Raw genomic sequence first — 12,797 nt, 5'->3', positions numbered from 1 at the left:
CTTTATGCCAGTAAGACAGATTCTCCTCATCGGAAAACCTGCTCCCTCCTTTCCTGTCACTCTCTGGCCGGCCTCTCTTGGCCCTCTTCCTGCTTCCAACTGTGAGGCTAAAAACCTCAGTCATCTTCGACTCCACACTTTCCTTTTCTCCTCACATCTCTGACGTCTCTAAGAAGTCACACTACCAGCTGCACTTCCTCAGAGGTATTCTTCCTTTCCTCTCCTTCCCTCAGAAGCTCACTGTCTCCAGATCTCTGGTTCTCTTTAAGCTGGACTATTGCAACAGCCTCTTTCTAAATCTGCCTACCTCTACTCTCCGCCCTCTGCAACACATTCAAAACAGGACTGCGAGACTTGTCCTTGGCCTCAACCCAGGGATTGTATCTCTCCAGGACTGAAATCTCTTTACTGGCTCCCAGTGGCAGCAAGGATTGAGTTCAAAACCCTCTGCATTGTCCACAAGGCCTTCTGGGGCCTGGGACCTCAATACCTTCAACTCTCTCTTCATAAATATCTGCCCTCTCGAACTCTTCGCTCATCTGCCTCCAACTCCCTCCGGGTCAGTCGCTTCTCCAAGCAGCGAGTTGGTGGTCGATCTCTTTCTTCTACTGGCGCCTCCCTCTGGAATAGCCTCCCTGCCTCTCTGAAACTTGAGGAGAACCATCTCTGGTTCTGGAAGCACCTCAAGACCTTCCTCTTTGCTTCTGCTTTCTCTCCTCCTCTCCCCTGCTGATCAATTGGCTGAATCTGAATCTGCTCTGGTTACCTGGCTACCCTCTGATCTCGGGCCCAGGTCCCCTCTTCACCAGTTGCACACCTGCACTGCCCCATGGCAACCCTGCACTTGGGGACTGTTTCTGTATCCCTACAGCCCCTACTCGCACTTGACCCCTGATGTCTGCTCTTACCCTTGCACTTGCCACCAGCTGGCCGCACTTTTAATGATTGTCTTTATTTTACTGTTCTCCTATGTACTGCACTGCCCCTCCCCTTTCTTCCCTGCACTTTTCCCCTTCCCCGCCCCTCTGCACTTGCACAATCTCAATGTCACCTGGCCTAGTAGGATCGCTGTCTGTCTTCCCTCTGTTTCCCCTCCCTTGCCTCGTTGCGCTTTGAAACACTTGTGTATAGGCGCGTTATAAATGCCATATCATATCATATCAAGTGGCAATCTGCAGTCCTTACTTGGATCTTTTTCAATCCAATTGTCTGCCCAAAAGGAATCATTGGTACCTCAGCTTCCAACCTGCTTTGGTTCTTTGTCCATGCCAAAGTATGGTCAGTAAATGCCATTATTGTGCCAGCATCTGTCTGCTGTTTCACTTGTGGTACTGTGGGGGGATATTGGAGCATGTTTCACAATTTGTATTATGGAGTAATTTGTGCAAGGCCACATTGACATTAAGACCACACAATTCAATGTACTTGTGAACTAATTTCTGACGTGAGCGTAATAGACTGTACATAGCGCAGAGCCTGGGGGCTGTCAGACAATATTATATTTTATTTGAATTTTTGTTCAGCGCTGGCCCTAATCAGAGGGTATTGGAGCACCTGCAATGTTTAAAATGTTAAAAGGTGGGAGGTGAAACTGAAGTTACAAAATATTTTAAGGTAGGAAGAATGGAAAACCAAGCAATGGCAGCGGTGGTGGAGTTGGAGACATTTCAGTGCCCTTAGCTGTGTGCTTGTTTGGAAGTCGGAAAGATGTATTTTTTTTTTTTTAGTTGTGGTGGTGAAGGAGCACATGACTGAGGATCACACAGGCCTGCCATATTGAATTATCCTGTATTAGAACACCTTAGAGGGTGTTTGACGGTCGAGATTGGTCAATCTGCGGGCTATACAAACTGGTATAGCCCGCAGATTGATTACAGCCCGAAAGAATTTAAGCAAAGCTTACCTACCAGGCGGCAGCAGTTGATTTCAACACGGCACACAGAACTGAAACAGTTAAAGTTCTGTGTGCCATGTTTCCTTCGCAGCCTGCCGGGCATGGCCTGCCCCATCAAGGAAACAAACTTCCTTTCGCCCCTCAGAACGCTTCATCCCAGCGTTCCCGGACCAGCATTATATGGCTGCACTGAAACACCCACGTTATAAGAAAAGACACGTTGGGCTGCAGAAGATTGCTAGGAAGGCAATGGAGAAATGTAAGTATGTCACAGTTAGTAATAAAAGCTACAGCTACATAGTAAATATGGGTAAAATAGCTGTATTACACAAATGACATGTGAGTAATTTGTAAGTAGTATAACCCTATATATGCATACATTAAAAGATGTGTATAATTTTGCATTTCTTTCTACTTTAAATGTTTCTCATTTATTGTACTTTTAATTAAACACTGAGGGTTTCCTAATAGCTTTATATACCTGCAGCTGGGGCCGTACCGGGCGTTATGGTCCCTCATTAACTGTCTTCAGGGTCCATAACGCCCGGTAGGCCCTCGCTGCAGGTCTATAAAGCTATATTAGCACCCCAGAGAGGGGTGGGGGGCAGGGTCGGACTGGGACAAGAAATAGGCACAGACACCCAAAAAAAAGTGGCTCACCCCTCGCCTCAAAAAAAGTGGCCCCCAAACCATCATCCTTGAATCACATCAATTCACGACTTTACAGAAAATGCTACTTACGAAGGATTCATGTGTTTGTTGAATGTCTTGTTCTGGTAAACGCTTGAGAAAGTGATAACATTACTTTTTTTTTAAAAAAAAAACATCATCATCACATAGCTAAATACGTATTTTGCTGAACCAGACTCAAGGCATGTCTATACGTTGCTACCAGTAATGAAAAAAGAGTTGCATTTAATAAGCAGTACAGCCAAATGATGACACTAGAAAGTACCTTGCCAGTTATAGTTATGCTCCAATATTACATTACAATACAACTCATAAAATAACATACCTTTGCATACTTACAGTTCTGTGACACAGAACTCTAAGTGTGCAAAGTTATTTTATGAGACTCTGTGACGGGGTCCACAACTCTGAGGCGCAGGAGTGGCATAAACCATCCACCCCCACTGCGGTTTTGGGACTTGCAAGTCGATGCGTATACATGGCTCTGCAAGCCCAACAGGGAAGGAGGGTTAGGAGGATAATGGTTGGATAGAAAGGTAGTCAGAACTGGCTTCTATACGGTGCAGCAGCAGCACACGTGCATTATGGGGCGCTGAGCCCCCATAAACATGACATCCACTCAGTGGATGCCATATTTATGAGGACTCAGCAACCCATAAACACACAGGTAGGCCTACTTATGGGGCAGCATTCAAGGATAATAACAGGTATACACTCTTACTGCCATGTGCACCCAATTCCACAACCACACCACGTTTTGCTAGTCACCAGACACCTTAGGCGCAGCATTCTCCAGCCACTGTGCCCTGAAATAAAAAAGGTGTTGCCCTCCTTGCCTTGGAGACACCAACAGGTAAACGAGACTACACAGGGTAGACTCCTTCCCCCGATGTAATACAACACAAATAACACAACAGCTGAATCGCAAACCAGAAACCAATGCATGAAGGGGTTTCTTGATGGTTCACAATCATAGTTGTGGCAGGAAATTCCATGCTGTAGTGTGAAGTTTAAAAATAATAGAAAAGGGAACACCATTACCAGCGGGGAGGCAGGTGGGGCTCTGGAGCGAGGGTTTGTGTATAAATACTTAGTAAAGGCATCCCTCAGCAGTAATTAATAATACATGGTTTGTGTTACAAACAGGTGCAAGATTTCTTTTACCCATGTCATTAGTCTCTGTTTAACTGACCACAGGTGAATTGGTTAACGCTACTCGGATTTGAACCTGTACACACACCTCTCAGCAGTAACCGCTTAATTAGCTGAGCTACAATCTTTAGAAGTGGGTGATTCATGCTTGTTACACTTTTCAGGAGAACTAGAGTCACAGTTAATCCAGCATTTGTGATGAAGTCGTAGGACAGGCACAGGACAGGTCAAGTCAGAGCAAATACAGAGCTATATACTAAGCAGAGTCGGAAAGAGCCGACCAGATGTACCTAAAGTAGTAGTTCTAATCGTTGAGAATATGATATCTGTGCATATGCGGATGCCGTTTCAGGTACAATCTCACAGCAATTAACATTAACGTTAGTGGGGTGGAGGGCTAAAGGGAACGGTTATAGCTCGGCACAGACTGTGTGTTATCTGCTCTCTGCAAAGTGGACATCACCGCCTCTTGCAGCGCCGTAATACCACACTCAGTCTCCCCCTTGCAATGCACATTACATGGTAAGTGCCATTTCACCTTCTGTGTGTTGCTGCCCACTGCTTCCATACTGGGGGTTTGCTGTCTGTCCCTCGATACACTATGCCAGTTTCTTTGTATACGCATTAGCAATATTTAGTGCACTTTCAGGATTTAACATTTCACCATACATGGGAACCCACAAATCGTTGTGGTTCAATTTCCCTGTATTAAAGCACGTCCCTGTGCCCTGTTAGGGGCCCATTGGCCGTGGTAAGAGGTATTGATTTGGGACAGGAATTATTGTTTGGGCATTGAGTGTTCGCTTCAGCTGGTATGGATTGACGATGCACGACTTGCCTCAGAAGGTGTCCATCGATAATGATGTAGAGAGGTTGAGGGGGGGGAAAGGGGAGCTTGTGGAGGCAGAGGTAACCAAGCAGCAGGGTGTCAAGGCTTTCACTCGACAGCACAGACATTTTATAACCACATCTTAAAGAAAGTAGCTATTGTTGGAAAATGCTGTGCCAGTCGAAACGGAAAGAATTAACATAGCATGTACCCACGTAACTATGAGCGACCCCTCCCAGTCCAGGCTCGGCTACAGAAACAACTTGAGGCTCTGCAGGCCTATGGGCACAATGCTAAAATGTAAATCTCAAAGACTCATATGAGACACAAACGGGGATTGAATAATTAAACCACTTATCCCCCAGGTCATCTGACAGTGGCTCACCTGCCACCTCAGTGCGGCAGTGCCCCTTATTGTGGCTAGGCACTGGGACCTGGCAGCCGTTGAGGTTCAGTCCTCTCCTGGGCGTAGAAGGTTCTCCTCATATAAGGCAGTCCTGCATGTCCCTTCCAGAAGCCGACAAACGAGTGAAGGTGTGGCGCACTGCCAGCAGCCCCACCTCAGCAGCACACATTCAATTTCCATTGGCTGAAAAAACAGACAGTGCATATTGAATGTGTGCATAACTGACAGCAGACACTGGTTTCAGATTGGCCCAGGTCCGCTGTCAGTCACACGCATCAGGGCAACAATGTTGTAACTTGCGCTGTTTGCGCATAGCTGTCACAGGCATGACCGCTGGCCTCTAAATGGAAAGCCCTAATATATATGTGCAGATCTCTTTGGGCTCTGTGCAGATTGCAGCAGAACACTTATAGAAAGCATTCGTAGTGTGGGACCCGCCCTGCAGGCTAGTGCTAGTAATCCCCAAACCGGCCCAGGCGTGTACCGGCCCCCAGGGCCTCGCCCTGCAAGTGATTTCGGCCCAGCCACAGGCCGAATGGCCGATGGCCCAGTCTGACCCTGATGGGGGAGGGGGCTGACCACCTCCAAGCCAATCGGGGATCTTGGAAGGTGGGCTCTCTTTTCCCCTGAGCAGTGGGAGGCTAGCATTTTCCCAGCCGGGAAGCAGATAAATGATGCCACGCCACCTTCCCCCCACCCACCCAATTTATAATGCCCCAAACCCCCCACTCTAACCCCTGCCCCCGAGTCTTAAAGAAAATGGTTTTTATCCTGGAAAACCATGCCAGGACGCATATAGCAATAAAGCTCTCTTTTTAGGTGGAATTTACCTGGTCTGGTAATCCCTGAGGCTTATGTTAACACAGTCCCGGCCATTACCTTTCCCAGTACACCCCTGCCCATCAGGTTTATTGCTGAAGTGTTTAGTTTTAGTGGTCTGAGGAGGGAAACATTTTACAAGATCATAATATAAGGAGCTCATCATTTCCTGATGGTTAATAGGTTTAAGTGGTTCCCCTTTCCTTCTCTTTGTAGGCTTAGTCTCCTCCGATATAATGCCAACTTGACCAAAATGAAAAACACCATGGTGTCCGCCTCACAGCAGCTCCGAGCAAAGCTGGAATTCTTTCAGCAAAGTATCCTGATCGACTTGGACCGCTACAGTGACCAGATGGCCTACGGAATATGTATGTATGAGGAGAAGAAGGGGCTTCCACTTTCATTAATTGTTCTTTAGCCCAAACTAGAGTGAAAACTTGTTATCTAGCAAGGATTCAACCATAGTATTATAGCATGCAAACACAATCAGTTTTTTAATGATTATTTTGTTTAATCAAGACCTGTGCATGTTTTCCTTAAAATGTTCTATACTGTACCCTACTGTGCAGCACATATGGAGCCCATCTCTTTATTTTTTAACTCAGCATGATGAGGACAGAGAGCACATCTTTGTTTACCAAGGAACATATTTTGAAGAAAAGCAATGTCTTCTCTAGATCATTTAAGCTTCATCAATGCATTTGCATTCTCTTCCTTGTGTCGCACATTCATGAAAGGCATTTGACATTTTAAATGCTTTTTGTCTGTCATGCAACTTTAGAGAGGACCCTACTGGCTGTTGAAAAACTAAGGGATCCTTCAAGGTCAATGCTAGGTAAAATGACATGACGCTGAGCAATGTTTGGTCATTGTACTTTCTCATACTGCCTTCCTCCTCACTATGACTGTGCAGAATGTAGGTGTTGGTAAAAGGTGGAACACAAATGATAGATGAGAACACCTGCTCTTCTTTATGATTGATGAGAACTCAGTTATCTGCACAGTCAAGGCCTTTGAAGACTGGCGTAGGACCTTAGAGAGAAGCCCCTTCTATGAAGCGGCTCTGTCTCGGATACCTCCCTGGCAGGACCCTTTGAGATTTCCAAGCACTGTTCCCCTTATACTTGCCTGTCCACCTTCAAGTTACTGATATATCTGTCTTAGATTGTTATAGTAAATGTATACACACCCTCTCTTTCAGCCTCAGAAAAGATGCTCAAAGCCTGGAAGGAAATGGAAGAAAAAGCAGTCCACTGTGCTGAGGTTTGTGAGCAGCGTTTAAAATCACTGCCCATACTTTATACTTACTAGTCGCTGATGTCTTCATTTCATGAAAGTGTTGAAGGGTGGACAGTTGGTGGGTGTTTGTCCCTTTTTGTATTTTATAGCAGTAAAGTAGAGGTCAAAGACTGTATACAAATCATATGATAACTGTTATGATATTGGAAGAGCAGATTGAGCCATTAAATGAGGAAATAGTAAAAGAATTGCCAGGCAATGCATACCAACTCCCTCTTAATGAAAGGTATAGTTTTTTTTTTTAAAAGTGCGTTGTTATGGTTAAATGAACATCTTAACACACCAGAAAACATACAATCAAGTAAAAAAGAACTACAATACAAATTCCATATATCATTTCATAAATACTAACAATGTTTTGCCTTTATATAAAATCATTGAATCTTCTATTAGAATAAAATATTAAGAGACAAAGACATTGTTCACTAAAATATACACTTGTGGCAAATTGTTCGAGCATTCCAATATTCTCAACCACACATGGTACATTGCGAAAGATTATGCAATTCCCTGAGTATAATAGACTCAGTGTTGAAGATATGGGATATTACCCCAAGCTCCCGTTCTGGAGAGTGTTGGGAGTAACTCCAATCTCAGACATTATAAACCTAATAACCTTCATGTAATAGTGTTTTATTAGATAAAACAGGGTGATTCCACAGGGAAAGCCTGTTTAACATATACACTATATTTGTTAACCTTACCGAGATGAGTGATATTGTGATACCTACCCCAAACTTTAGCCTTTTCTTTTATTTGTTTTTCTATCGGAGGGATGTGCGTCTCTTCTCTGATGTATTCTTGTTTTTTGAGGAAATAGGATTTGACATTTTTTCTCCATTCTTTCAATGGCACTTCTGTGCTTTCCTCATTCAACAGCATTTTAAAGTTGGCAAATGTGCAATCTTGTTCCTCGAATTTGTGCAAAATACTCGTGCAAGTACCACTTTTCCGCTACGCTTCTTGCTTCTGGACCTGTTCCCGTGTTGGATTGTGCTTCGAGGACTATTGGAACTGCCTGAAGCTGTCAGTTCTGCTGACCAAAGTGAATAAGGTGACTCTTGGGCTCAGACCCACTACAGAGTATATCCCTCACTGAGAGATTTTGTGACTGTGGTTACAATGTTGTTTTTTTTTTGCTTTTTAGCCGGATTGGCCTGTGCATTTGTCCCGCCTACCCGCCCATCAGACTCGCGGGTTGAGTACTTCCTATAAATCGAGAGCGCACGCGTCGATGCGGAAAGCGGCTAACATACTGATAGCGGGCCTGCCCTTCTGATTTGATACTGCGATCTTAACACCTTCGGCTTGTTTTGAATTTGAAATTGCGTGAAAATCACTGTTTGTTATTACATGGCCGATATGTTGGCTTTTCATTCATTGAAAACTGGTATGCCTGCACAAATGGAGCATTTTCTTTCAACAAGAAGTAAGGTCAAACATTCGCACTCTTCCCATACTTCGATTACTTTGACACCAATTCATGGTCAGAACTTCAACAATAACAGACAAACGGAAAGCGTGGTTGATACACGAAACCCAAAGCAGGTTTGTTTCCCATTTAGATAAACAGACCAACAAAGCTACATATTTTGCATCTGGCTCCAATCACAGCTTAAACGCATTAGCTGATCGCAATGATTTTCAGGGGGTCTCTGATCACACATTGCTGGAATCCACAAAAAAGAATGCAGTAAATAATAATGTAAATATATCTTCTGAACTATCACCGATGAACTCGACTGGCATATCAATCCATGCCATCCAATGCGAATCCCTAATATCTATTGTCGAGGAAAGTATAAATGCTTCAATCGTGATAGACAAATCTAATACACCTTCGTCTAATGTTCACTCTAATATTCCTTCTTTTGCTCTACCTACTCCTCGTCTGGCTGCTCATACTAACAGCAATGAACCCGCACAAAGCATATTGAACTTACTTTGTCCGCAATTAATACAACGATATTGAGCTTGTATAAATTATTTGAAAGTTTAGATGCCAAAATTGACAAACAATCGTTTCATTTGGATGCCCTTTCTAACTGGCTAAATACCAATGGTAAAACTACAATAGGAGAAAACAGATACATGCAAGGCAGCAGAATAGCGGAGACTGCCTCAGTAATAATGAACGAGACCATATACTCGGAGAGGTTGTCAGTTTCTACCAACGAAAGCACCTGCAGCTTTTCTCAAGACGCAAATCTTACCTAAATTCGTTGAGGTGATTCGGCCGGTTGAAACTTCTACCATTGCAGATGTGAATGCTGTCTGTCCACTTAGCAGGTCCTCTGATTGCCCGAGCAGCGATCGAGGTGAGAAGCAACCACTGCTCGAAATTGTAATTATTTCTCCAGGGAAGAAAAAAACTATCCGCCCAAAGCCTAAAGGACCACGCCACACACTTAAAAACTCAAAAAACATGCCAGACGCAAGGCCCACTAAAAACTCACTCAATGCCTTCTTTAAAGCTATTGGGGGGACTGTTCTAATATTGAATGATAGACTATTACAAAAGTCACAAAAAACACAAGCATTCGAGCAACCCCAAATACAGACAAGATATCATCAGGAACACAGGAAGGGATACCAATAAGAACAAAAGAAATACCCAATATTCCTGTAATTCAGACAGTTCCTGTAGATACCCAAATACCTGTTGATTGTCCACCAACATATTCACCGTTGAGTCAGCTTGTTCATATTATTGTATGCTCAGACAAGCTGTTTAAACCCATTGTAAATGTTGGCACGCCATTTTTGCCATCCGTACCAACTATGACCCAAAGTGAAGAGGGAATGGAAAAACTAAAACAGGTGGTTGACTATTATATATTAAAACGGCTACTACCACTATCTCATGACAAGCCGGGAATCTCAGAAATGAATAACATAACACGAGCAATTTCAGATAGAGTAGAAGTATCTGAGAAGGTTATAGACGTGAGGAGGCCTTTGATGAGGACTTTATTCGCAATCGATCAAATGTTGCGACACAAAGAAATCCTCCTGTCACACAACTCCAAACAAAATAATCTCAGCAAGTGAAAAGTAGGGTTAAATCCCTCATTCTGAAAAGCAGAGTTGGTGAATTTGACATATATGATCGGAACAGAAGAAGTGTGTTAAATATTTTCAGTGATATAGCAGCATTACAAGATGTAATCTCTAGCGATCTCACAGATTGAGTTTGTTTCTGATGTATCAAAATCAGTAGTGAGATTATGGATTCCATCAAATGTTGTTTTTAATGTGATCTGGCAATCAAGAATGACACTGTTTGATAGGGGGTTTCTGCTGGCACATGATCGGTGTCCGGTCAAAGGGTCGACTACAAAGGATTGAATGGTCAAAGGATCGACACAATAGGGGCGAAAAAAAAAAGGATCGAATTTTGTTTTTAATTATATATTTTTTTGGGGTTTTAGTTTAGGGAAAGAAAGTGGTTTTTACCACAAAAACCAGGGTTGTGAAGGGGGTACCCCCCAAAAAAAATGTAAAAAAAAAAAAATGTCGATCCTTTTGTTTTCGGTCCTTTTGCGTCGATCCTTTGACCATTCGATCCTTTGTAGTCGATCCTTTGACCTATAACCCACATGATCCTGATCAGACTGTTGAGCAACTGCAGAGTCCACCAACACAATTAAAAATATATCAAAGCTTGAATAAAAGGGCTGGTGGCCATCAGGAACTTCTGGTGATAATATAAATTAACCATCAACAAACCCACAAGTTTTAAATATAGCAAGCTGGAACACTAGAGGCCATTCCCATCTGCATGAATCGATTAAAAAGTTTACGATGTTATATCACATTATTGCATTACAAGAAACCTGGATATCTAACACCCCGATATGGGATGGTTATGATCTATTGCTTTCTCCAGCATTAACAAATGGGGGCAGACCTTCGTCAGGTTTACTTGTTGCCGTACACTTAGAATCTGGTTTGTCCATTTTGCCATGGAAAGTAGAGACAGCGTTTTTACAACTGGTCAGAATTTCTCATCAATGTAAAGAAATTGCCTTAATAAACGTTTATCGCAACCCAGCAGGAATCACTGATGCTATCTTTTATGCAGGTCTTTCCAATTTGTTAGACATGGTCTGTATGGATGCAAACACCATACATACATTAATTATGGGAGACTTAAATCTGGACTGTATCTCACGGACTTGCGATGAAATTGTAACGCTCACCTGGTTCAACGGGGGGGCTGGTCTAGTCTGGGTTGCTGTTGCCTCTTCAAGCCTGATGCGCAGAACTCGGACCACCGATTGAACAGGACCCCCAAATCTTGCTTGTCTGGCCCGTAGGAATATCCTTCTGCAGATGAGAAAGGGGATTAACTATTAACTGTCTGCAGAATAGTGTGTTTGCTCCCCCCCTTTCCCCCTTCGTTCTTCTCTGACTTCCTCCAAAACCCCTGGTTTAAGCTCACCTTATGGTTTGGAAGGATGAACTCTCCATCCTGCTTCTGGTGCAGGGGTGCGCGTTCGTCCAGTTACTTCACTGGTTTTCAGAATGGCGCTGGCAAAATCCACTTGACTTTTCTGAGCGATACGCTGTAAGTATGAAGATTCAAAAGTTCAAGTGTGAGCCTCTTTTTATGTTGTCTTCCTAACCTGTGATCTGTCCTTTATTTCAGGTGCAGAACGAAGGTGATGCGTTGAGGGGTTAAATTGCCGATGGTAAAATCAGGTGAGTTAGTGATGAGGGCGACCCCTCTAAATGTCTTTATAATTCCCCAGTAATGTCTTTTGTCCTTTCCCCATAGGGGCTGGGGTGCGGTACCTGCCAACGAAGCAGCGCCGACCCGAAATGTGGAATGGTTCACCAAGAAAAGCCGGTAAGTATTATGGCTGAAAATTCGGCTTTCCTCCTGTGTTCCCTCTGCTCACCTTTTGTCTCTTCTTCTCTCCCCTAGGTGCAGAGATGTGGCGACCGGTGCTGACAGCCGCGATGGAGCCGGGAGATGTCTCGAGGACAGGTGAGTGAAGCGCGGCGCTGCAGCGAGCAACGCAATGCTTTTAAATGGAAGTCTTTCTTCAAGAATGCTGGCGTGAAGATTCCGGATGCAGGTAAGAAGTTTGAATAAGTTCTTGGTTTTCACCTTTCTCTTCTCTTCTTTCCTTACAGGTGTTCCAGGTTTGAGGCGGGCGTGGCTGGAGTCCAGGTGCAGGAGCAGACACGGTGAGCGTTCAGCTGCTGGGATGCAGAACAACGCAAAGCACGTGTGGCTGTCCGGGCGTGGCTTAAATAGCCTTGGAAGAAGTCCTAGGTAAGTATTCTTCCACAGCCCCAGCCAAGTAACAAAATAGTCCCTTCAGTAAAATAGTCCCTCCTAAGCCTCATTTGGCTTGGGTCTTCATGCAGCATGGTCTGCATCAGGTGAGTATGCAGCATGGTCTGCATCAGGTAAGTGCACCAAACACTTTGCTTTATGAGCCTGGCGCCTATGGCGCCAGGACTGATGTCCAACATGAGCCTGGCGCCAAAGGCGCCAGGACAGAATCCAAAGAGCCCCTAAGGGGCCGCTGGGCTTTTACCCGGGGGCATGTTGCCTGCTCCCGGGGGTGCTGGGCCTGGCCTGGTGCTCCGGGGGTAGGCATCATGACAGAAATAAATACCTGGAATTTGTTTATGTCAGACAAACTTTCAGATGATTAACGGGTCAGCCCATGGTGATATTCCGCCCACCCAAC

At 44.3% G+C, this 12,797-nt stretch overlaps 1 protein-coding gene across 1 annotated transcript in view; it reads left to right on the top strand.

The window, feature by feature from the left end:
• LOC138472665 (inhibitor of nuclear factor kappa-B kinase subunit alpha-like) overlaps positions 1–12,797 on the top strand; it is a 1,781,717-nt gene that overhangs the window by 1,192,602 nt on the left and 576,318 nt on the right. The window contains exons 13-14 of the mRNA XM_069610956.1: positions 6,007–6,158; positions 6,992–7,053. Coding sequence (XP_069467057.1) covers positions 6,007–6,158; positions 6,992–7,053 — 214 coding nt within the window. The remainder of the gene's footprint in view (positions 1–6,006; positions 6,159–6,991; positions 7,054–12,797) is intronic.

The sequence above is a fragment of the Ambystoma mexicanum genome, chromosome 8 (genome assembly GCF_040938575.1).
Source record: "Ambystoma mexicanum isolate Mex_15411 chromosome 8, UKY_AmexF1_1, whole genome shotgun sequence".
Lineage (NCBI taxonomy): Eukaryota > Metazoa > Chordata > Amphibia > Caudata > Ambystomatidae > Ambystoma > Ambystoma mexicanum.
This window is presented reverse-complemented; position numbering and strand designations above follow the sequence as displayed.